The sequence below is a fragment of the Trichechus manatus genome, unplaced genomic scaffold (genome assembly GCF_000243295.1).
Source record: "Trichechus manatus latirostris isolate Lorelei unplaced genomic scaffold, TriManLat1.0 scaffold00010, whole genome shotgun sequence".
Classification (NCBI taxonomy): Eukaryota; Metazoa; Chordata; class Mammalia; order Sirenia; family Trichechidae; genus Trichechus; species Trichechus manatus.
The window spans coordinates 2049474-2076074 of NW_004443946.1; the positions used below are offsets into that span (position 1 = coordinate 2049474).

At 41.8% G+C, this 26601-nt stretch overlaps 1 protein-coding gene across 1 annotated transcript in view; it reads right to left on the bottom strand.

Annotated features, from left to right (window-relative positions):
* The window catches only part of CDKL1 (cyclin dependent kinase like 1), a 68981-nt gene extending 56936 nt beyond the window's left edge, over nucleotides 1-12045 (bottom strand). The window contains exons 1-2 of the mRNA XM_023726161.1: nucleotides 11816-12045; nucleotides 11383-11670 (exon numbers count right to left, since the gene is read on the bottom strand). Coding sequence (XP_023581929.1) covers nucleotides 11383-11550 — 168 coding nt within the window. The 5' untranslated portion in view covers nucleotides 11551-11670; nucleotides 11816-12045. The remainder of the gene's footprint in view (nucleotides 1-11382; nucleotides 11671-11815) is intronic.
* Nucleotides 12046-26601: the final 14556 nt, after the last annotated feature.

A 26601-nucleotide genomic window follows, 5' to 3' on the forward strand; every position in this document is an offset into this window, starting at 1 on the left:
TCCCATTTCCTCCAAATGCCAAGAGCCCTGGGAGTCACCTGCCTAATGTCTTGTTTCTAGGATGGCCAGAGAAGAAAAAGGGGTGACATGGAGTAGAGGAGTACAGAAAAAGCTGGAATGACTGGTGGCAGGGAGGCTGGGGGCCTGAGGTTTACTTATTTTAGGCTTGCTGTAGACCACTTAAAGAGCTCTGGTGGCACAGTGGTTAACTGCTCAGCTGTTAACCAAAAGATCTGTGGTTTGAACCCACCAGCCGCTCAGCAGGAGAAAGATGTGGCAGTCTGCTTCTGTAAAGATTTACAGCCTTGGAAACCCTATGGGTCAGTTCTACTTGTCTTATAGGGTCGCTATGAGTAGGAATCGACTTGATGGCAACCGGTTTGGTTTTTCGGTTGGTAGACCACATAGAGGGAACAGAGCCTGCCAAGCTGGTCTTCCAAACAGAGATGGGCTAAGATCTCTCCTGGAGTCCTCTCAAGGCCCAGAACAGGCTAACAATGTGGACAGTGGGTTCTCAGTGCATTTTATTGACTAATAAAACATCTGAAAAGTACTATGAAAGAAGTAATAATACAAATGTGATCAAAGTAAAAATTAATACTGACACCCAATATTTAGAACGTCTATTCCTCAGCAATGTTCTGATAATTATAAAGCAAATTATTTGTTTGTTTTAATGTGTGATTGACAGCATCAGTTTGTATAGAAACTCTTACCTTTCATGAGTCCAATAAAAAGAGAGCTTGAGTTCAAGATTTTACCAGGCAATTTTAGCCAACAGTATTTTTAGTAGAGGGCTTTTAAAGTTAATAAGCAATAAAGAAGGTTAATAATTAGTAATATAAATGTTGAAAGCAAATGTGTGGACTGAAACATGAATCCTGCCAAATAAAAAGGTGAATTAAAACATGAAAAAAATACGGAGTGTTGCGGGGATTACAACCAATGTCACAAAACAATTTGTATATAAATTTTTGAATGAAAAACTAATTTGCACTGTAAACTTTCACCTAAAACACAATAAAATTAAAAATATATATATGAAGTATAACAATACAAGCCTGGCCCATTTAAAAATTGTTTCTATTCCATATAAAAGTACTATTCATCTAGTCAGGGTTTACGTTTTATAATAACTCTATGTAACATGGAGTCCCTGGGTGGCATAAATGATTGAACGCTCAGCTACTAACCAAAAGGTTGGTGGTGTGAATCCACCCAGAGATGCCTTGGAAGAAAGGCCTGGTGATCTGCTTCTGAAAACCCTATGGAGCACAGTTCTACTCTGCAACACATGGAGTTACCATGAGTTGAAATCAACTCTACGGCAGCTGCTGTATGTAATATAAGTTGTCTACCTAGAAATTTTATTTGCTGGAAATAAAAATAATTTAAATAGCAAAAATTAAAAGCCATAATTATATTTTTTATCTAGGTAGATTGTAACATCAATTACCCTGCCTCTTCCTGCTCTGTGATATTTTATTTCCTAAAGTCTAAGGTGTGTCCTACAGAGTTGTTAAGAGTCAGAGTTGGCTGACAGCAATGGGTTTAAGGTGTGTGGTAAACTGTATGTAGGGGCATTTACAACTCTGACAGATGGTAGTAGGGGCTTAATCCCATTACAAACTGAGTGTCTTTAAGAAGGTAATGCCCAGTTTGTTGATTTCTGCTTCTTTTGTTCTAAAAGTATTTGCCTGGCAGCTTTATTACTTACGAGTTCACTAAACAGCAGGAATACAATCTTTCTACGTAAACACATTGTTAGCTAAGCTAAAAAAATCTAATAAATACAACAGTCTGTTACTATTTGCAGTTAGTGTGTTATCTTGTTAAAAAAATTTAAGCAGGTCTCCACTTGTTGAACAAATACAGAGCGATGATGATAAGGGGGATTTGTTTGGTTTCTATTATTGTGGGCAAGGGAATGCTCTGCTTTGTCTTCCACACTGAGCACCAGTTTACATAAACTCCCAACATCTACCTACATATTAATAATAAACATCAACGGCCAGATCTCTGCTAGTCTCTAATGAGAACATATCATGAAAGCTGTATAATCCAAAGGCTTGGAACTGACAGCCTGCAGGCCAAACACTGTGTGCAGTTGTATTATGTGTGAATGGTGTTTAAAACTTATTTTAATTGTCAACCAATAAAAGTCAGGCAATTTCATTCTCACTAAAAGGAACCAGGGCTCCTTGGAGAAATGGCTGGTGCCAGGGCTGGGGCAGGAAAAGGTGACCCTGGAGCATTTTGCTGTGCCACAAAGTAAAGAAACGCTCTAAGAATGATGGATACCTATCAGGACAAGGAGGAATGGCCAAATGTGGGACAAATTAAGAATCAAAAAGAATAACGATTTTTGTAATATGTTAAATAAGAAAAAAAAATCCCATGAATTCATTGTGATACTAAAAAAGGGTGTATGTGTGGCCAGGGCAGGGGAGAGGGGGAGCTCTTTGTTACAGAAATACGATAACTAATAAACATAGAAAAAAATAAAGAAAATCACTGTTTTCCAATAGGTCTTATAATTGATTCAGGCAAGGATCCTCAATGGATATTAAAACCATTGGGTGAAAGTTGTTGGGAAACAAGGTAGTCACATAGTTTTAAAGTATCATCCCACAGATTACTTATTCATTATAAAGAGGAAAATATTTCTTTGCAATTGAGAAATATGGCAGACCTGCCTTAATCAAGAGATGAAACATGACAGAACCAATTATGGGACAAACTGACACCATGTGTTGCCTCATGGGAACCAGGGCAATGGACACAGCCTCACGTGTGCAGTGTTCTTGCTGAAAACGTTTAACCTGCATCAAATCATGTGGAAACCACCAGACAATCTAAGTTAAAGGACATGCTGCAAATTTTGAAGAGAGGGACTCTTCAAAAATGCCAGTATCATGAAAGACATAAAATAATAAAAGGCAGGGAACTGTTCTAGATTAAAGGAGTCTAAAAAGGCATGGCAACTAAATGCAAACTATGGGCATTGATTAGACCCTGGATTTAAAAAATAATCTGTGTGTATAGTTATGTAGTTCTGTATGGTTCTATAACTACTATTGGGAAAACATGAGAAACTTGAACGTGGACTGCATATTAGATAACTGTACTGAGTCAATGATTAATTTCTTGAGTGCAGAAATCACACTGTGGTTATACAGAAGAAAGTCTTTGTTCTGGGAGATTCATGCTGAATACTTAGGGAAAAGTGGCATAATGTCCACAACTTACTCTCAGATAGTTCAGCCAAAAAAGTGTGCGTGCAGTGGGGTGGGGAGGAAATGCAGCCAAATTCTGACAATTGGTCAATCAAGTGAAAGGTATGCATATGTTCACTGAACTATTCTTTCAACTTTTATGTGTTTAAAACTTTTTCAAAATAAAAAGTTGTGGGGGAAAAACTGAAGGGATTTTACATAACATTCTGATTACTGGCTTTTAAAAAGTATAAAAACTTGGTTCCCGGGGCATGCAGTCAGCAAGGGTTTTTGGTTTTGAGCAGGGCTACTCACTTTAAGTCAGGGCTTCAGAACCAGTTCATTCCAGTTCAAACCCCTGCTGAGAATTTGCATTTCTAACAAGTTCCCTGCTGAGAATTTGCATTTCCTCCCCAGATATACTGAATCAGAATCTACATTTTAACAAGATCCCCAGGTGATTCTTACATATAACTTCCTGAGGACTTGTTAGAAATGCAAATTCTCAGGAGGAGTTTGGACATGAACCAACCAGTCTGAAGCCCTAGTTTAAATGAGACATGAATGTCCAGTTTGCCCCAGTCTCTACCTCTCCTTTTTGTCCTACATTCAGCCTGCTTCACTAATTTGTTACTTCTGTGATCCTCATGGGGCCCTGCTGGTGCAATGGTTAAGAGCTTGGCTGCTAACCAAAAGGTTGGCAGTTCAAATCCACCAGCCACTCCTTGGAAACCCTATGGGGCAGTTCTACTCTGTCCTATAGGGCCACTATGAGTCAGAACCAACTTGACGGCAATGGGTTTTTTTTTTTTTTTCTGTGTATGTGATCCCCATAGACATGTGAGTTTGTAATCAAATATAATCCATAACAGAGAATGCTGGACATGGCTAAACCAATTTATAGAAATATGCTACTAATCCATTTCAACAAGCTAATTAATGGCCCCTATTAATTAGAAATGGCCACTACTAGCTACAGCAGGACTAAATTCTTAACTATGTTACGGGCTTTCCCACTGATGCTTTGTTCAAGAGTTGGAAAATATTTCTTCAACTAATATTGAGGGTGGAGAGTAAAAGCCTTTAAAAATTATGAAAGTTCTAATAAATTCTAAGGCTAGAGAGCATGGACATGGTTCTCTGTTAGCATTTGGTGGGATGGGTCCTGGCACAAGAGTACATGCAATTAAGCACTTAATAAATGCTTTGGATCACAGGGAACCTTGCCAGTCATACTTCCCACAGCATGTTACCGTCATCATGGTGCTAATCTGCCCGGCAGGATTTCTGGTCTGATATTTTAAACTCTTGGAGGAGATTATGTGAGGTGCTTTGCCTTCAGTGCCTCCCTTGGTACAAGGGCCCTGTGTAAATCCCACCTTTTCTGTTTCCCCACCTGTGTTTTACTCTCACCTGTGCTGCTGCTCATTTGACCCTCCTGCTTCCCTGACCTTGCACTCCGTGAGGCTGCTTGACGGCTGTTAGATGTTTGGCCCAAGAGCACTCTGCTCCCCTCAGCAAAAAGTCAGGGAAGCACTCCAAACAGAGGCATAAATCATGGAGATAAGGTGGGCAAGAGTCCAGGAGGCATTAAAGCTTGCCAAGGTCACCCAACAGCTTCGAGCAGGATTAAAATCTGCAATTCCTAACTGCAGCTCCTGTCACCAGGTGGTCACACAGCACAACGCTCCCCGTGAAACACTATTTAAAGTGAGAAGACAGTATAGCAAAGAGGATGCTCTGAACATTCTGTGGGTTATTACTACGCATGATTATTAAAATAAAATGAGAGCATTTTTCTGGCACATGGTATACACTCAACATTCTTACCCAGCCCACCCACCATGCACCTTTTTTTCATTTTTGTCCCCCTAAGGAGTCTTTCTGGAGTCCCTGGGTGGCGCAAATGATTAAGTGCTCGGCTAGTAACTGAAAGACTGGCAGTTTGAATCCACTCGGAGGCACCTTGGAAGAAAACCCTGGTGATCTACTTATGAAAACTCACAGCCACTGAAAACCCTATGCACAGTTCTACTCTGAACACAAGGGGTTGCCATGAGTTGGAATCCACTCGAAAGCAATTGGTTAGGTTTTTTTTTTAAGGAGTCTTTTTAGACATTTTTTTCTAATCACCTCTTGGTGAAATTTTAATACCACAGATACACTGTATATCTGTATAGATACCCACTGCCATCACATCAGTTCCAACTCAGCGACCCTACAGGACAAAGCAGAACTGCCTCATAGGGTTTCCAAGGCTGTAAATCTTCATGGAAGCAGACTGCCACATCTTTCTCCCAAAGAGTGACTGGTGGGTTTGAATTGCCAAAATTTCAATTAGCAGCTGAGCTCTTAACCACTGCGCGACCAGGGCTCCTTACCTGTATAGATACTGTATGTATATCTATGCTTTATACATAAACAGAATCAGACTTTTTACCCCCTTAGTGGTGGAAATTATTCCCATTGAGAATGCATGCACTATATTGCATATTTATAACTACATGCAAAGTTTCAAATGGACACTTCCCCCATGTTTATTCTCATTTTTGCTGGTGGCAAACCATAACTTTTAACTCTCTGAAAGACTCGACAATGTGATGGAGTTAGATTTGGAAAGAACTGCTATTCCAGTGAGAATCCGCACCCAGGATTCCACGGAAGCCATGAGTCTCACAGCTAAGGCCCTGCTGGGAGCACAGGCAGGAGAAATTCTGAAAACCAGCCACTGGGAGACTTTAGAGTATGGCGCTTGGGGTAACGCAATGGTTGTGGTGTGTGGAAGCAGCTGAGCATGGACCTGGGGACAGACAGAACTGTATCTGTAGTCCAGTTCACTAACTAGGAGGTCTTGGCAAATCATTAACCATCCTGAATCCATTTGTAAGCCGGGGATAACAATACCTACCTTCCAAGGTTGTTATAAGTGTAATCTGTGCATCCTAGGTAACGATACTTGGTAGCTTGCCCAAGTCTACTGGTTCATTAGCCCCTACCTGCCAAATGGCAATACTTGACTCCTACTCCTTGCTTCTGTTGTTTTTCTTGTCACAAGAAAGAGCTGTCACAGACAACGTCCAAGCTGCTGTTCTCAGCCCTTGACTGATGTTGCTCTGATCTACTTTAATGACCCAGGGACCATCTGCCACACACCAAACATCTGCCCAGGCAACTCATGATCTGATCTTGACCTCTAGCTCCTCTGGGAGCATCTGTTCTTTCTGCCCCTTCTGCCTGGAATTCTGTCCTTCCCCTTCTAATAGTGCTACCATTTTCTTTCCACAGAGAGAGGGTTCAGCAGCACAGAGGCTTGGGACCTTAGTAATAGTTCTTCTGGGTTGCTTGGTTTGTGTTTGTTTTGCTTTGAACCACACAGCCCTTTCCTTCTTGGGCACACAGATATTCCCCAGGGACCTGAGTTGGGTTCAAGTACAGCCACCTGCCTTATGCAAAACCAGTTCCCCTTCTTACCATAGGGCTTGTGATGACTCAAGCCTATCATACCACACTTCTTGATTTAAGGTGATTTTCTTTCAGGGACTTTGTCTCTCTCTGTAGTCTTGCTTCTGTCATGATCATCCCACTTTCCAATACCATCCAATATATCTTTATATGTTTGAACTCTAATTATGCAAAAGGGTTGAATTCTTTCCCGTAAGGGAGTCAGCCCCTGCCTGCCCTCACCTGGCTTGGCTAAGGTCACTGAAGCACCTTCAGTCTTGGCCCTCCTAGTTCCTATGTTTTTCCTGATCTTAGTAGGTTTAATTAAGAGCCCCAGCTGTGTGAGCAATGTGCCGAGGATAAACCCAAAAAACTCACTGAGCCACTAAGCTGCAACCTTCCCCTGGGCCCACCTAACTGTGCTTCTCTCACAGGTTACTATTCCTCCATCCCCTGGGTGCTGAAGTCCTGTCAGATAAGACCCTAAAACACTTGCTAGACCTCACCAGTTTCCTGTTCCCAGGGACTACAACGTATTTCCTGGAGTCAGGCCCCAAACCCCATACAACCCAGAACCAAAGTGCAGCTGTGTGCTTACAAGTACCAGTTGCTGTTGAGTCGATTCTAACTTACGGCGATCCCGTGTGCATCAGAGTAGAACTGTGTGCCACAGAGTTTTCAATGGCTGATTTTTGGAAGTAGGTCACCAGGCCTTTCTTCTGAAGTGCCTCTGGGTGGACTTAAACCTGCAACCTTTTGGTTAGCAGCTAAGTGCATTAAATGTTTGTACCACCCAGGGACTCCATCTATGTGCTGTTGTTGTTGTGTGCCGTCAAGTTGGTTCCGACTCAGCGACCCTACAGGGCAGAGTAGAACTGCCCCATAGGGCAGTGGCATCACTACGGGATGTGGGGGGTGCAGACTGAACCAGGTCACACTGTCAGAGGGGGTGACACCAAAATAATTGTCTATAAAATTTTTGTGCAGTATTTCAGCAGAAATTCATTATTTTTTTATAAAAATAACCCTGCAGTTAGTTATAAATCCAACTACAAGGCTAAAACTCTATGCTAATTTACTTTTTAAATCTTTTATAGACATTGATTTTGTCAAATTTTCTTGTGTTTTAGCTACAATATTGTTAATTAGTATTTGTGAATCTGTATCAATAATGTTTTTGAGAATGAAGTAGTAATGAAAGGAAAAGAAGGAGTGATATACAGAAGTAACATTTTTACAAAAACATTACTAAGGATTCTGTATGGTCTAGTACCGGAGGAGGTCCATGGGGGAGGGTGACATCATGAGTTACCATACTGGGTAACACCAACCCATGACACCACTGCCATAGGATTTCCTAGGCTTTAATCTTTATAGGAGCAGACCTCCAGGTCTTCTCTCTCGAGGAGCCGCTAGTGGGTTCGAACCACTAACCTTTTGGTTAGCGGCCGAGTGCTTAACCACTGCACCACCAGGGCTCCTTAACTATGTGCTACAGTACAGTACCCATTGTTATGGAGTTGATTCCATGTCATAGTGACCCAACAGGACAGAGCAGAACTGCCTCATAGGGTTTCCAAGGCTGTAAATCTTTATGGAATCGGACTGCCACATCTTTCTCCCCTGGAGCAGGTGGTGGGTTCGATCCATCAACCTTGTGGTTAGCAGCCAAGTGCTTAACCACTGTACCACCAGGGCTCTTTAGCTATGTGTTAACCACTCCTTATTCCAGGGCCAGACCTGTATTCCAGAAAGTTCTTCATATTCCCTCCTACCAGACTCTGGCTTCCTTCTCTTCCTGGCCTATTAGCACCCAGCAGGCATCCTGGCCTAGATTTGGGGGTTATTCCCTGTGTTCCCTCAATAGGTTGTGCTTTCTGCTTATGCACCTTTTTTTAGGATAGACTATAGACTCTATGGCAACGGGTTTGGGTTTGGTTTGGATAGGCTCTGAATACGTTATCTCTCACTTTGTGCCTCCCTAAACCGTTTAAGGTCTAGCTCAAAGGTGCCTGCAAACAATTTATTTTCATTATTCAACAAGCATTTAGAGAATTCTTGCCATGCACAGGGAACACAAGGTGAATGACACAGGCCCTGCCCACTAGGAATCCAGTCCATTAGGTTGGGAAATTCATCTTACTTCCCTTCCAAGAGGCAAGCCTCTGAAAGACAGGGCATATAACTTTGCATAAACTTTTAGGCACAATTGGGGCTCCATAAATACTTACTGAATAAATAAATGGAGAAACTATGACTTCACATTCTCTCAATTCACTTATTCAACAAATATTTATTAAGTGTTAGGAATATCACAGAGTTCTGAAAAGTTAGAGCTTGAAGGGACAGACTCTACTGATCATCAAGCCCCACCACCTTATACAGATCAGGGATGTCTACACTGGTATACTTGATTGTGGAGTCAGGTGCTGTGTGCTTTGAAATCAGGCTCTTGTGTAAATGACTCTACCCTTTAGAGTACATCAATATTCAGTTATTCAAAAGAACATATTTGACTTCCTAATTTATTGGAAATACTTGCGTTTCCTAAGAGCTTATTTTGCTAACATTTTTTTTTCAATCCCACAATAACATTATTGGAGGATTACTATGTGCCAAGTAGTGTGCTTCAGGGGTACAGAGAGAGACAGAGAGGCAAGGTTCCCATCCTAATTAATTCAAGGAGATATACCTGTAAAGGTAGTACTGACAGACTGGTGAGAGGATTAAGAAAGGCATTCACAGGTGACCTTCAGAATCAGAGAAAGTTATCTCTGCTAGGAACAGATTTTCTTTGCAGTAAATAAATCCTTTGAAATGCAGGTATCATCTCCTCTAGGGAAAGTCTGAGAAAGTGAAAAAATGTCCATCAGCCCAAAAGAAATGGTGATACACTCTCCCAATGTAGAGCTGGTGGTAGGTGAGAGTCACCAAGGCGGTGGGATGGGCAAACAACACTGGTCTCACCTCTTCTGTTATGGATTGAGTTGTGTCCCCCAAATATGTGTGTCAGCTTGGCTAGGCCATGATTCCCAGTATTGTGTAGCTGTCCACCATTTTGTGATCTTATGTGATTATTCTATTGTTGTAAATCCTAACCTCTATGACGTTAATGAGGCAGGATTAGAGGCAGTTATGTTAATGGGGCAGGACTCAATCTGTAAGATTAGGTTGTATCTTGAGCCAATCTCTTTTGAGATATAAAAGAAGCCAGCAGAGAGACAGGGAGACCTCATACCACCAAGAAAGTAGTGCCAGGAGCACAGCGTGCCCTTTGGACCCCGGGTCCCTGAGCAGAGAAGCTCCTAGACCAGGGGAAGGTTGATGACGAGGATCTTCCCCCCAGAGCCGACAGAGAGAGAAAGCCTTCCCCTAGAGCTGGCACCCTGAATTCAGACTTCTAGCCTCCTAAACTGTGAGAGCATAAACTTGTTTGTTAAAGCCACCCACTGGTGGTATTTCTGTTATAGTAGCACTAGATAACTAAGACATCTTCCTAGGTTAGCACTTCACTGGGGGGCTTTGGAAATGTCTTCTCAGAATAAGTAACACCCCTATTAAGAAAGAACATCCCCAACTCAAATAGAGAAAGTTTTCCTATTATCCACCCATTTGAATTTATCCAAAGTCCGCTACCTCCCATTCAGGGTGCTTATCCAGAGATGACCCCACAAACTTAATTCATGGGAAAAAGGAAGTTTTTAGAGAGACCTGGAGAAAGTGGAGGTGCCAGGATAAGAGTCATCCTCTGGGTGTTTTATTCATCTCTCACTCAGTTGTTCTTCCCTTGTCAAAGAATTCAGTCACACAGAGCCCCGGTGGTGCAGTGGTTAAGTGTTTGGCTGCTAACTAAAAGGCCTGTAGTTTGAATCCACCAGCCCCTCCTTGGAAACCCTATAGGGCAGTTCTACTCTGTCCTATAGGGCTGCTGTGAGTCAGAATCGACTCGATGGCAACAGGTTTGTTTTTTTGGTTTTGTCAGAACACAGGGGCCATAACTGTTTGGAAAAAAGTTAAGCCCCACTGTATTCATTACATGTCACATTCCACATTGCAATTTGGATTTCATCTTCACAGAAATTTAAAAAAGAAGGCTCTTCCCATTAAGGAATTTGTAATAAACAAATTTTTTTTCCCTCTGAGATCTGGTCTCCTAGAGTTAACGGATAAGCATTTTAAAAGTGACAATTTAATTTCACTTCTTTAAGAAGAGCCTTTCTTCTAAAGAGGCAGGATGCTCACCAGTAGATAAACATGAGGTGTAATGAAAATCTGATTCCTCCAGTTTGAAAACAGGTGAATGATTAATTCTCTTAAAGGACTGAGACCTCAATAGAAAACAGCCTAGAAGTTTGAAAATCACAAGTGCTAGAAAACTTGAGTTGTTTTAAGTTCCTGTACTATTAAAGTATGATGACTCTTCAAACTCCAGATCTACAGGTGATGTGGGAGAGAAGTTGCTGGGAAGAAAATTAAAATATTCATAACATCTCAAAGTGAATACCCTGACATTTGCTCCTTTCACCTTACCCTTACATCTCTGCTTCCTAGTTCATTATGTAATGAGTGGCTTGTGCACAGACGTTCCATGTGTGTCATTGAGGACAAAAGTCCCTGAAGGAAGGAGATGTAACCACTTCTCAAGACATGCATTTAACACAACGCGACTCACTTTACTGCATTTCTTTAATCCTTGAAAATTCACTTAAAAGAATCAATGAATTACCTTAAGCATGCGGATTTCACGAAGGGCGATTTTCTTTATGACAGGGTCGTCTTCTGATTCCAGAAACCTCTTAATGGCCACAATCTGACCCGTGTCCCTGTTTCTGCATTTGAAAACAACTCCATAGGATCCTTCGCCAATTTTCCCAATTTTTTCATACTTCTCCATCACAAAGGAATAAATCTTCCTAAAGTTAGTCTTCACATAGTTTGAAAATGCCGCTTATAAAATATGGGAGTGAACGGACTGCACAAGAGCCCCACTCAACAACGGGTCTTTGTCAAGGACCTGGAACAGAACGAGGCACTTGTTAAAGAATTAGGAATGGACCCATGTCCTTAAATTCAACCCCTAGGCAATGGCAACGCGATCAAGGATGACATCCTAGAGTTAGCTGTCTCCAGGTACCCAATTTTTATCGCCTGTGACATACCCCGCAAGTTAAAATAAAACCTCTCATCCTAAAACAAGTCGTGTTGTAAGATAATCTTTTTAATGTTATAGTTCATCCGATCCAAGACACATGAGCTGGCTGGAAGACCGGGAAGGCTAAGGGCTTCCCCGGTTCTAATTTCGGGTCTCATTTCCCTTCGGCAAGAAGACACCTCCCGGCTCCCTGTGGGGGTGGCGGCCAGCCCCAAGAGGGCCCGCCCCGCGCCCTCTGCCTCTGCCGCCCGCGCCTGGGGCGCGGACCCGGGCACTGCGGGGAGCACGTCAGCGCCTTCCTGCCGCCGGAGGACGAGGTTCTATCTCTACTGCTGCCGCGCGGCCACGGGAAGACGCCGCCAGGGCTTCCCACCGTCGCCCGGCCGGCGCCGCGCAGAGAGCGGCGCCACGTGGCAGCTCGGCCCGCGGGTTCCCGGCCCGGGACTCAAGGCGCTGCGGCTGCCGAGCCCGACCTTGCTCCCGCCTCGCGGTGTCTGGCCTGGCTGTGCTCGCCGCCCGCCTGGTCTGCGGTCTCTATGGGAACCGGCCCCCGCCCCGGGTCGGCCTGGGCGGGGCCACAGCGCCCCGGCTTCCCGCGCGGGCCCGGCCGCCGTCCTTGCTGCGAGGAAGGGCTCAGTTGGGCCGCCCTCGGGCCCCGGGAAGGCTGTTCTGAGTGGGCCCGGGTCCCTGCACGTCCCCCCACCAGGACAGGAGAGCTTCAGGATTGCAAACTCCCGCAGGTGGTGAAAAACGCAGCTATAACAGCATCAGCTTGGAAGACGCGGGTGCTAGGAACCACTTCTATGCAGTCTGCACTTTTCCCGGGCATGGCCCTTTCTACATTTTGTAATAACTGTATTTTCTCAAATGTATTCCCTGAAGTTTTTGTGTGTGTCATGATCATCGCTGTACCATCCAGTGAATGAATGAAATGAACGAACAAATGTATCAGTGGCAGGAAGGGAGAGAGGAAAATGGAAGAGGAGGAAGACATGATGGCTGAAATTAACGTCGGTACTTGCTTGTAGGGGTGGTGGTGGAAAGGCTCCTTGACCACTGATTTCTGAGGCAGGCAGTCTAGTCGCAGCCTTCTAAGAGGGGAGGTGGTGGCCTACAGGGTCCTGCGTTAATTGTTTTAGGTTCCTTATTCCCATCCTTCTCCCATTTGGCTTCTACTCTCTCAGGTCTAAGCACAGTGATGGGAAGTTGTTAGACCTGGGGAAATTATGAGATAAGGTAATTTGTCACCGGGCAGACTGCCTTAACACTTATCATCCACCCAATTCCATATGCCCAGTGCTGAGGTGGGTGATCTCAAGCAATACCTGAAGAGGGAGAATTAACACATTCTCTATGAAACAGGGACCGATTCTGTACCAAGCAGCATGCCACTAGATGTAAATGTAAGTAGGATTCAGGAAGGAACTGGAGCTGGAGGGAGAGGGGTTGACAGCTGCCTTGAAAACTGAGTACCATATAGATAGGGTCCGTGGATGGGCTAGAGGTAATCTGTGAACCTTCCAGAAATTGTTTGCGAATGGCAACCACAGATCTGTTTTCTGTCTCTATAATTTTGCCTTTCTCAGAATGTTGTATAAATGAAGTCATACATTATGTATATAGCCTTTTAAGTCTGGCTTCTTTCACTTAGTATAACGCATTTGAGCTTCATCCATGTTGTTGGCGTTTGTCAGTGGTCTATTTCTTTTTATTGCTGAGTAGTATTCCATTGTATGGGCATGCCATAGTTTTGTTTATCCATTCCCAGTTGAAGAACATTTGAGTTGTTTCCAGTTTTTGACGATTATAAATCAAGCTGCTATAAACATTCATACATGGCATTTTGTATGGACGTATGTTTTCATTTCTGTTGGTTAAGTACTTAGGAAGACAACTGCTGGGTTGTACAATAAGTATGTCATTGTAAGCAACTGTCAAAATATTTTCCAAAGTGACATTTTGCATTCCACCAGCAATGTATGAGAGTTCCAATTACTTTCCATGCTTTCCAGCACTTGATATTGTCAGTTTTTTTTGTTAGCCATTCCAGTAGGTGTGTAATGGCCTTTCATAGTTTTAATTTGCATTTCCCCAGTGATTAATGTTGAACTGTTGTTCATGTGTTTATTTGCCATCTATAGGTCTTCTCACTTATGAGTTCTAGGAGTATTTTTGGAGCTTCTTTGGGGTATTCATGTCATTTGCAAATAGGAACAGTTTTAGTTCTTCCTAACCATTATGGCTTTTATTTCTTATTGTTGCCTTATTGTACTGGCTAGGACCTCCAGTATGATATTAAATAGGAGTGATAGGAGCAGACGTCTTTATCTTATTCCAGATCTTAGGTGGAAACCATTCAGTCTCGCACCATTAAGTATGATACTAGCCATGGGTTTTTTGTGCGTGCAGTGGCAGGCAGTCTCTAAGATAACCCCTAATGATCCCTGCCTCCTGGTATTCATGCCCTTGTGTGATCTTCTCCCTTTGAGTGTGGGCTTGACCTAGTGACTTGCTTCTAAGGAATAGAATATGGCAAAATTGAGGGAATGTCACTTCCAAGATTAGGTTACAAAAGGACTGTGACTTACACGTTGGGTGTTTCTCGTGCTCTCTCATTCACTTGCTCTGAGGGGAACTTGATGCCATACTGCGGGCTGGCAAGGAACTGAGGGTGACCAACAGCCAGAGAAGAACTGAGGCCCTCAGTCCAAGAGTCCATGAGGAAGTGACTCCTGCCAATACTCATGTGAGGGAGCTTAGAAGTGGATCCTCACTCTCGCCCGACCAGTCCTTCCCTGAGCCTTCAGATGAAACTGTAGCCCCAGCAGACAACATAACTTCAACCTTGTGAGACACCTTGAGCCAGAGCCAGCCAGCTCAGTTGTAGGCGGATTTCTGGCCTCCAGAACTGTAAGATAATAATGTTTGTTGTTTAAGTTTTGGAGTAAACTTGTGATGCAACAGTGTATAACTAACATAACCAAACCCAAACCAAACCCGTTGTTGTTGAGTCAATTCTGACTCATGGCAACTCTATAGGACAGAGTAAAACTGACCCATAAGGTTTCAAGGCTGTAAAACTTTACAGAAGGAGACTGCCTCATCTTTCTCCCATAGAGCAGCTGTAGAGTTTGAACCGCTCACCTTTCAGTCAGCAGCTGAGCGCTAATCACTGTGCAACCAGGGCTCCCATAACTACAGTGTTGTTCTTGTGTGCCATCAAGTCGATTTCAACTCATAGTGACCCCACAGAACAGAGTAGAAGTGTCCCGTAGGGCTTCCAAGGAGCAGCTGGTGGATTCGAACTGCCAACCTTTTGGTTAGCAGCCTGAGCTCTTAATCTTCACCATCAGGGCTCCACAACTAACATAGATGTCCTTTATCAGGTTGAGAAAGTTTTCTTTAATTCTTAGTTTGCTGAGAGGGGTTTTGTTTTTGTTTTTTAAATCATGAATAGTTGTGCAATTTTATCAAATTCTTTTCTGCATTTATTGAGATGATCACATGGTTTTTCTTATTTAGTGTGTTAAGATAGTGAATTACATTGATTGATTTTCAAAAGTTGAACCAACCTTGCATTCTGAGGATAAACCAACTTGGTTGTGATCCATAATTTTGATATATTTCTGGATTCAATTTACTAATATTTTATTGAGGATTTTTGCATTCACGTTTCTGAGAGAAATTGATCTATCATTTTCTTTTCTTGTAATGCCTTTATCTGGTTTTGGTATCGGGTTTTGGTATGCTTATCACAAAAATTAGTTGTGAAGTGTTTTCTTCTCTGTTTCCTGGAGGAGTTTACATTAAATTGGTATTATTTGCTCCTTAAATGTTTGGTAGCATTTGCCAGTATAGCTACCTGAACCTGGATTTTTGGCTTTTTCTTTTGTTTTTGTTGTTGTTGTTTTTGAAAGGCTTTTAATTACGAATTCAATTTTTAAAATAAAATACAGGACTAGTCGGGGTATTGATTTCTTCTTGAGTGAACTTTGGTAGTTTCTGCCTTCAAGGAATTTGTATATTTCATCTAGGTTGTTGAATTTATGGGCATTAAGTTGTTCATAATATTACATTATTATCCTTTAATGTCTGTAGGATCTATAGTGGTATCCCCTATTTCATTCTTGATATTGGTAATTTATAGTTTGTTTGTTTTTTCCTGATCAGTTTGCTAGAGAGATCTCAGTTTTATTGCTCTTTTAAAGAACCAGCTTTTGATTTTCTCTGTTTTCTTCCTTCTGCTTGCTTTGGGTTTAATTTGCTCTTCTTTTGCTAGTTTTTTAAGGTAGAAGCTTCGACCATTGATTTTAGACCTTTATTCTTTTCTAAGATAAGCCCTTAATGCCATAAAATTTCCTCTAAGCACTACTTTAAATGCATCTCACAAATCTTGATATGTTTTATTTTAATTTTCATTCCATTCAAAATATTTTCTAATTTCCCTTGTGACTTCCTATTTGACCCATGGGTTATTTTGAAGCGTGTTGTTTCATTTCCAACTACTTGGGGATTTTCCAGATTTCTTTCCGTTATTGATTTCAAGTTTAACTCTTTTGTTGTCAGATAATTCACTTTGTATGATTGCGGTTTTTTGAAATGTGTTGAGGTTTGTTTTATGGCCCAAAATAATATGGTCTATATTGGTGCATGTTTCTTCTTGGTATATATGTGTATGTGTGTGTATAGGAGCCCTGGTGGCACAGTGGTTAAGAGCTTGGCTGCTAAACAGAAGGTCAGTAGTTCAAAACCACCAGCCATTTCTTGGAAACCCTATGGGGCAGCTCTACTCTGTCCTATGGGTTGCTATGAGTCGGAATCAACTCAGTGGTAATGGGGATGGGAAACACACACACACACATACACACACACGTATGGAGCCCTGGTCGCGCAGCGGTGAAGCGTTCAGCTGCTAACCAAAAGGTCAGTGGTTCGAACTCACCAGCTGCTCCATGGGAGAAAGATGTGGCAATCTGCTTCCATAAAGATTACAGCCTTGAATACCCTATGGGGCAGTTCTACTGTGTCCTACAGGGTCGCTGACTTGGCATTGACTCCACGGCAATGGGTGGTGTACGTGTGTGTGTATGTGTGTATATGTATATACACACACATATGTATGAATATTATCCATATAATATATATATCTTATCTATATAATATATATTATCCATATAATAATATATAATCCATGTAATTATATATATATAATTTTAAAACGAGGAGATGAGAAAGGCAGTGTGAATTTCTCCAGAGTTACCTTGTGTGAAGTTCATTCCAGGCTAAAGTTAGCCTGGAAAATTAACTTTATGGACTCTACAGGGTTCAGTACCCAGGGCACCTGGAACTGTGCCAAACCCAGTGGTAGTTAAAGTAGGAGCAAATGCACTAGTTATTCATGCCTAAGCAGCCAGTGAACCAGAAAGAAGTGTGACTAGCAGCTGCACTGTTGTTTTGTTTGCAGGAAGTTGGAGCAAAATATTAGAGAACAACTTTGAAAGGGAGACAAACAGTTGATGTCATCATTTAGCGTAAAACAGAGAAGATAGTATGGCCTCTGTACTGTCACATCACAGGCAGTCCTTTCAGCTGGCAGGTCTGAAATTGGTTTTGATCTCAGAGAATTAAATCCTAAGAAGTATAGCTCTTGGCCAGCTGAGAAATGGTCTGATGCGTGGGTCTTTTTCTCAAGCAAATGCAAAGAACAGTGAAACAGCATTATTTTCTACTTATAGTAATCTTCTGTTTGCAGCTTTGCGTATTAAATGAGAGAATACTTCAGTGTCCTTGGAATAGCACCAACAATACTGTGGTATTTTAATTAATCAAGGAAATAATAGACATTCAGTAGAGCCATACATAGTAACAGAAAGAGCCTGGGATCTGGCGTCAGAAGACCAGGATTTCCACCTTTTTGCTGATGTTTGTTCTTGTACAAGTTAATTATTACCACCAATTCAATAACAATAACTCTTTAATGATGGGTTTGGTTTTTTGTGTTTTTTTTTTTTAATTTAGTGGTGGTGCAGTGGTTAAGAGCTCAGCTGCTAACCAAAAGGTCGGCAGTTTGAATCCACCAGCCGCTCCTTGGAAACTCTATGGGGCAGTTCTACTCTGTCCTACGGGGTTGCTATGAGTCAGAATCAACTCAGTGGCGATGAGTTTGGTTTTACTTAGTGGCAGGCATTATGCTAAGGGTATTGTATACACAATCTTCCCAACAACCCTAGGATCTAAGTATTAATATTATCCCAAGTTTTCAGATGAGGTAATTGCCTAAAGACAAAGAGCTAGTGAGTGGTAGAGATGGGCTGGGAACCCAGGCAGTCTGTCTCCAAAACCTTTGCTCCTAACCGTTTTGCTAATACTACCTTAACACGTAGGGGCGGTTGTCAGGATTTTTGAGTTAATGTATAAGACATTGGGAGTTGGCCCAGGGTACTACAACTTCAGATGTGCACAGCTCCACCTCTCAGCTCTGCCACCTGGCTCTGCCACTCAGGAGAGCAAACCTCTGTGAGTTGCGCAGAACACCCACCCCTCATCTAAGTGCTGAACCGAGGGGTAATGGTTGAAGCTGCTCGCCCTTCCCCAGTTATGTTTCCTGTAAGGAAAAGGAACTTGAGTCACTGTGATCTTAAAGTAACACTGTACAGCAACTTGAAGAAATACTTGAATTTACTTTCCTTGCTTTAAGTGGTTTTGGAAAGGAAATTGTTTCCAGAACACATATAGAAAACAGTTAATAACTACCATTTGGGGACACTTAATTATGTATGAGGCTCAATATCCACATTTATCTCTAATCTCTACAACAATCCTATCAGGTTGTAATTATTAGTAGGCCCATTTTATAAAAGAAGAAGCTGAAGTTCTGATGGGTTGGTCAACATAGACAAGACCACCCTGCTATCAAGGGCTGAAAGCAAGTTTCAAACCCAACTCTACCTATTTCCAAAGCCCACACTTTGGCGGTAGTAGTGAATGGAGTTTGAACAAAACACCTTAAGAAAGGTCCTCTGGCTTTGGTCACTGTCTTAGTCATCTAGTGCTCCTCTAAAAGAAATACCACAAGTGGATGGCTTTAATAAAGAGAAATGTATTTTCTCACAGTCTAGTAGGCTACAAGTCCAAATTCATGGCATCAGCTCCAGGGGAAGGCTTTCTCTCTCTGTCGGCTCTGGAGGAAGGTCCTCACCGTCATCAGTCTTCCCCCAACTAGGAGCTTCTCTGCACAGGAACCTTGGGTCCAAAGGACGTGCTCTGCTACCGGCACTGCTTTCTTGGTGGTATGAGGTCCCCCAGTCTCAGCTTGCTTCCCTTTCATCTCTTGCAAGACAAAAGGTGGTTCAGGCCACACCCCAGGGAAACTCCCTTTATATTGGATCAGGGATGTGACCTTAGTAAGGGTGTTATACAATCCCACCCTAATCCTCTTTAACATAAAATTATAATCACAAAATGGAAGACAACCACACAATACTGGGAATCATGGCCCAGCCAAATTGATACACACGTTTTTTGGGGGACATAATTCAATCCATGACAGTCACCCAAGAGAGCAAACAGTGTGGTAGACCTGCTAGTCCAATCCTGATACACAACAGTCTAAAAAGAAGCTGAATGTCAGCCAAGTTCTTTCTGATAGGGGCAGATGACCCAGTAAGCAAGGTAATCATGTAAAGTAGTTCACTACAGATTAGTAAATAAGCACAAGTAGGCCCGTGCTTACCTTGCTTACTGAGGCATCCGTCCCTGTCAAGGATTGTAAATTTGAAAAGAGGGTTTGATTCTGTGGAAGGGGCTGTGGGGTTAGGAGAGAGACAGATAGATGCCAGCCATCCCTAGAAGCAGAATCTTTAATATGGTGAAAAAAATGTGAAATTGTTCACTACAGATGATTTAGTAAGTAAGGTAAGCACTGTGCCTACCTTGTTTGTTTTATAATCCGCCCCTGCTTCCTGATCAATCACTGGTAAAACAGTACAAAACCAGGCATGAAAATAACTTTTCCCCTTATCTGGAGATAGTAAAACTGGTGAATCAATGTAAATATTGGAAAATCAATTTAAAAAAAAAAAGAAAGAAAGGAGCCTACAACCTGATTTTACAAGCAGCTCCACCAGTGATGAAGTGTTTTCATTTCCAGTTAACACAACCTTGGTTATTTTGTGTGTATGTGTGTTTTTTCCCCTTTAAATATGTATTGGACTTTATATGTGGCAAGCCAGTCCTTTTGAATCAGTTCTAATTTCCGAAAAGCTTTGTTTCTGTATCTTCCTTTAACAACTCAATAGTTTTTGCACTTCCTGATTTTAAAACAATTGCCCAATACCATCAATTAGCTCAAATGCCTTTGAGAGCTCAGCAAGATTACCACTAAAACCCTGGAGGGTTTGTGTCGCTAGCTCTGGGCTGCCAGTAGGAGAGTCAAGGTATGTGATGATCCTCCTTCAGGAAATAAGTCTCAAAGCCTCAAGCTGTATATCTATTTACCACTCTGGATAGTTGATTAACTGTACTTATTCATAAGACAATCTACGTCTATTTCTGTACTATTATAATTTTGGAATCAGTATATTCTAGGGAAAAGCCTTTCAAAAGGTAAATTTATACGACTGAATAAATAGGAAATGACATGAATACTTTTTGAACTTCGGTTTAAAGCTGTCACGCAGAAACAGCTGCTTGGATAGCAGACCTTTACTGAGTGCTGATGCGTCAGACTCCATGCCGGGCACTGGAGACTAAGAAGTGGTTTTCCCAAGATCAAACACGTGTCAGTGTGCAGAGCAAGCTCTCTGCCTCCTCCCCCAGCGGGTTTCCTTCAGGGAGGAAACTAGATAGGAGAGCGTGGAGGGCTGGTGTTTACAATGTACTTTTTGTTTTTCAAAGTATTTCACAAGGGTCTGTGAAGGAGAAAGGGCATATCTGGCATTTGAAGAGACAGATAGAAAAAATTTAAATGAGTTGTTCAGAGTCAAAAAGCAAAATTGTGGCCACTAACAAGCCTAGAACCTGGGTCTTGATTCTGAGTTGTATTCTTTCCACTCTGCTGTACCATGCTGTGGCATCAAATTAGATAGCTCTAATTAGGTGGTTGAAAGGAGCCCTGGTGGTGTAGTGGTTACGTGCGCGGGCTGCTAATCGAAAGGTCAGTGGTTTGAACCCACCAGCTGCTCTGCAGGAGAAAGATATGACAGTCTGTTTCTGTAAAGGTTACAGCCTTGGAAACCCTATGGGGTAGTTCTACTCTGTCCTGCAGGGTTGCTATGAGTTGGAATCGAATCGACTCGATGGCAGTGAGTTTGGCTTTTGGTTTAAATAGGTGGTTAAGGCACCTTTGTGATGTAGTGGTTAAGAGGTAAGTTGCTAACTGAAACGTCAGCAGTTTGAACCCACCAGCTGTTTTTCAGGAGAAAGATGTGGCAATCTGCTTCCGTAAAGATTTACAGCCTTGGGAACCCTACGGGGCAATTCTACTCTGTTCTATAAGGTTGCTGTGAGTCAGAATTCGATTCAAGGGCAATGGGTTTGGTTTTGGGTTTAATTAGGTGGTTAGGAGTTCCTGGGTGGCGAAAACGAGTTAAACACTCCACTACTGGCTGAAAGGTGGGCTGTTGGAATCCACCCAGAAGCTACTTGGGAAACAGGCTTCGAGATTTTCTTCTGCAAGGTCACAGCCTTGAAAACCGTATAGAACAGTTCTGTTCTACACACATGGGGTCTCCATGAGTTGGAATTGACTTGATGGTAACTAACAACATGTGGTTAAAGAAATATAAATCTGTCTTAAGAAAACTCAGTATTCAGCACAAATATTCATGCGTATGTGACAGTGTATGGGAGGAGGGGAGTAGAGGGCAGGGACTATGAATGATTTACATTTTAAAATATTTCTCACTTTACATAATAATTTACTACAGGATTTCTTTCAATACAGATTGTTTTAGAAATGCATCCATTTTTTAAATGGAGTTAATACTATAAGAATAAGCCCTATTGACTTACCCCTTCCTTGCAGAAACTTTGTGATGCATATTCATTGGCGTCTAAATAACTCTGTACAAACAGAAACCTCTGGCACCCTAGATACATTTTCCATGTCAACCATTGAATTTGTCGGGTGTGTATTTATCCAAAAGATCTAAATAGCTTCATAAAATCATCTTTAAGCTGCACACATGCCAAGAATTGAATGAAGATCATAGTGACAACCGTATGAGGCAATCCTATTATTATAAGTAGTTTTCACGGGAATCGTTCATTGTCAACATTTATAGTGAGATATTAGTGTGAAGCATCTAAAATGAATCCACTTGTAGGTTCTTGTTAAAAAAAAAAAAAGTATTTAAACAACATTCCTCCCAAATAATAAGAAATCCTACACCTTAAACAGCAACATATTTATTTTTCTGCGATATCATCTGATCTGATTTTCTCAGTAAGAGCCCAAATCTGGAGCCAAGCTAGCTGCCTGCTTGCCTGTAAGAACTTGGGCAAGTTACTTAACTGCCTTATGCTTCGTTTGTGTCATCTGCAACCTAGAAGTTAGGTGCCTCTTAAAGTGGTTATAAGGATTAAATCAGCACTGCCCCCTGGGTGGTACAGACGGTTAATGCAAAGGTTGGCGGGCTAGTCTACCCAGCAGAGAAGCCTCAGAAGAAAGGCCTGACAATCTTATTTCCAAAAAATCAGCCAATGAAAGCCCTATGGAGCACAGTTCTCCTCTGACACACATGGGGTCGATAATGAGTCAGAACTGACTCACTGGCAACTGGTTATATCCAGGTTAGCTATTAGTATTATCATGATGGTCATAATCTCTGTATACTACTTTCTGTTCAGGTAGGAATTTCCTTTACTACTAATATGTATTCCATGTGTTACTGAAAATGCATGTAAATTCATGGATTCAGTTAAGGCTTACCAATCAAGGAAAACCATCTTTTTAGTCACACAGTCATAATCAATAATCCTAGGGATTCTATTCAAGGAACTCAGTGCTTCCCACTGCTAGAGCTATACTCTTTCCATCACACCATGCTGCTTGCTCATGAGGCAATCTCTAAGAAAGGAGACAGCACATGATGGAGGAAGAGCAAAAGCTTGTGAGCCCAACAGACCCAGGTTCATATCTGGGTTCTACCCTTTATTGGCTTGGCTGTGTGAAACCAGGGAAATTACTTTGTATATTGATCTGGGAATTCAGTTGCCAACCACAGAAGCCACTTCAGCGAGGATAAGCAGAAAGGAATTTATCAAGGCATATTAAATAGCTTGTGGAGTCCCCAGGAGGGTCAGAAAGTTGGATCTGGAGGCTACACAGCCAGAAACAATACCAAAACCATTCGGCAGGACTACCTTAGCCAGACCTCCATGCTGCTGCTCCTGCCAGTACTGCAGATGGTGCTGCTACTGCCGGACACTGCACGCAACAACCTCCATCATTCCTGCCCCGAAGACCAGACTCCTCTCCACATCCAAACCAGAAAAATGGATTCAAGGTGACACCTGCTTCCTCAAGCTACTCTCTTCCCTACTGAAGCCTTGTGTGGGTCACTTGGTTGGAAAAGCCTGCACACTAGCTGCTAAGGTGCTGGGAAAACCCTAACATAGGAAGGGTTTTCAAAGACAGCCACAAAGCATGAGAATTATCTACTGTACTTTTCCACCCTATTTATAAATAGGGTTAAAAATAGCTACCTCATGGACTTGTTTTGAAGATGAAATGAGATCCTGCATGTAAAATATCTAACAGTATCTGGTACATAGCAGTTGTCAGTAATGTTAGTTTCCTTTCTCTCAATAAAATGTAAGTTGTGAGTTACTACCTGGTGTGACATATGGCTATTAGTGTAGGCAGCTATATGATATAATTTTAGGGACATCCGAAGCATTCTATGACCTTCTAATATCCTGCCTAACATAAAGTTCCATGTTATTCATTTAGCTTAAGTTCTGATCTTTAGCAAAATGTAAATATCTAAAAAAAAAGAGTGCCATTTGAGGCTACATCATATGCTAGAAAGAGTACTCACTGGGACACTAAGAGGTTCGAGTTAAAATCCCATCTTCTTATAACTAACTGTATGATACTAAGCAGTTGGTTACTCTCTCTCAGACACTCCCCTTTATGTAACAGGAGGATGAGGTACTGGATCACCATTCAGCCATGAAGTAACATGTACTACGAATGAAGGCTCTTGAGGTTTAGCTGTGGAGCAGAAACGAGAAATCGGGAATTCCCTGGGCCCTTGAAGGAGAGAAAAGAACTCTTGGGAAGAAAAGGACATAATCGTAGCTCATGCTAGGTCTAGGGGTGAAGTGATGGGGGGTCCTCTTCCCAGTACCATGATGACTGCTGTAAGATGGAAGTTAAAAAAAAAAAAAAGCAGAAAAGTTAAGGTTTTATGGATTGTTTATTTAACTACCTTGAAATACTCTTGGGATGGACAGGATGGACTTAAATACACTCACACTGCTAACTGAAGTGTAATTTTCTTTCTATATTCCATTCTTTATTTTACTTTTATCCTTGATCTACCATGAGTACCATAGCTTTATTTTACCTAAATATGACAGAAATAGAGACTCTGAAACTTGCTCTTGAACGTAGAGCAGCTAAAGGGAACAGGAGAAATGATGAAGTAAAACAGCTAAACAGACGATTTCAAAGGGTGGCTGGAGAAGACAAAGTACAGTATTATAATGAAATGTGCAACGACCTGGAGTTAGAAAACCAAAAGGGAAGAACACGCTCAGCATTTCTAAAGCTGAAAGAACTGAAGAAAATATTCAAGCCTCAAGTTGCACATTGAAGGATTCTATGGGTAAAAATTGAACAATGCAGGATGCAGCAAAAGAAAATGAAAAGAATGCAGACTCACTGTACCAAAAAGAATTGGTCAGCGTTCAGCCATTTCAGGAGATAGCATATGATCAAGAAACAATGGTACTGAAGGAAGACGTCCAAGCTGCACTGAAGGCATTGGCAAAAAACAAGGCTCTAGGAATTGAGAGAATACTAATTGAGATGTTTCAAAAACAGATGCAATGCTGGAAATGCTCACTCATCTATGCCAAGAAATTTGGAAGACAGCTACCTGGCCAATCGACTGGAAGAGATCCATATTTATGCCCACTCCAAAAAAAGGTGATAATTTCCAGTGTGGGAATTATCGAACAATATCACTAATATCACACACAAGTAAAATTTTGCCGAAGGTAATTCAAAAAACGATTGCAGCAGTACATCTACAGGGAACTGCCATAAATCCAAGCCAGATTCAGAAGAGGACGTGGAATGAGGGATATCATTGCTGATGTCAGATGGGTCTTGGCTGAAAGCAAAGAATACCAGAAAGATGTTTACCTGTGTTTTATTGACTATGAAAAGGCATTCGACTGTGTGGATCATAATAAATTATGGATAACATTGTGAAGAATGGAAATTCCAAAACACTTAATTGTGCTCATGAGGAACCTGTACACAGACCAAGAAGCAGTCATTCAAACAGAACAAGGGGATACTGTGTGGTTTAAAATCAGGAAAGGTGCACATCAGGGTTGTATCCTTTCACCATATTCAGTTTGTACGCTGAGGAAATAATCTGAGAAGCTGGACTATATGAAGAACAACATGGTATCAGGATTAGAGGAAGACTCATTAACAACCTGTGATATGCAGATGACACAACCTTGTTTGCTGAAAGAGAAGAGGACTTGAAGCACTTACTGATGAAGAAAAAAGACCACAGCCTTCAGTATGATTTCACCTCAACATAAAGAAAACAAAAATCCTCACAACTGAACCAATAAGCAACATCATGATAAACGGAGGAAAAAATGAAGTTGGCAAGGATTTCATTTTACTTGGATTCACAATCAACACCCATGGAAGCAGCAGTCAAGGTATCAAATGACATATTGCATTGGGCAAATCTGCTGCAACCGACCTTTTTAAAGTGTTAAAAAGCAAGGATGTAACCTTGAGGACTAAGGTGCACCTGACCCAAACCATGGTATTTTCAATCACCTCATATGCATGCAAAAGCTGGACAATGAATAAGGAAGACTGAAGAAGAACTGATGCATTTGAATTATGGTGTTGGCTAAGAATATTGAATATACCATAGACTGCCAGCAGAAGGAACAAATCTGTCTTGGAAGAAGTACAGCCAGAATGCCCCTTAGAAGTGAGGATAGCAAGACTTCATCTCATGTACTTTAGACATGTTATCAGGAGGGACCAGTCCCTGGAGAAGGACATCATGCTTGGTAGAGGGTCACCAAAAAGAAGAAGACCTTCAATGAGATGGATTGACACAGTGGCTGCAACAATGGGCTCAAGCGTAACAGTGATCACAAGGACGGTGCAGGACCAGGCAGTGTTTCGTTCTATTGTTACACAGAGTTGCTGTGAGTCAGAACCAACTTGACGACACCTAACAACAACAACGACATGACAGAAATAGTCTAACAATATACTGTCTGGCACATAGTTTAAAAAAAAAACAAACCTGTTCTCGTCGAATCGATTCCGACTCATAGCGACCCTATAGGACAGAGTAGAACTGCCCCATAGGGTTTCCAAGGACTGAATGGCGGATTCGAACTGCCAACCTTTTGGTTAGCAGCTGAACACTTAACCACTGCACCACCAGAGCTCCGGCACATAGTAGGTACCTGGTTAAAATTTGAATAAATGTTAACTGATGGGACTAAATTTAACTGATGGGACTAGATCTTGCCACTAGGAGAGGGCTTTAGTGCATTGTTCACTCACTGGTA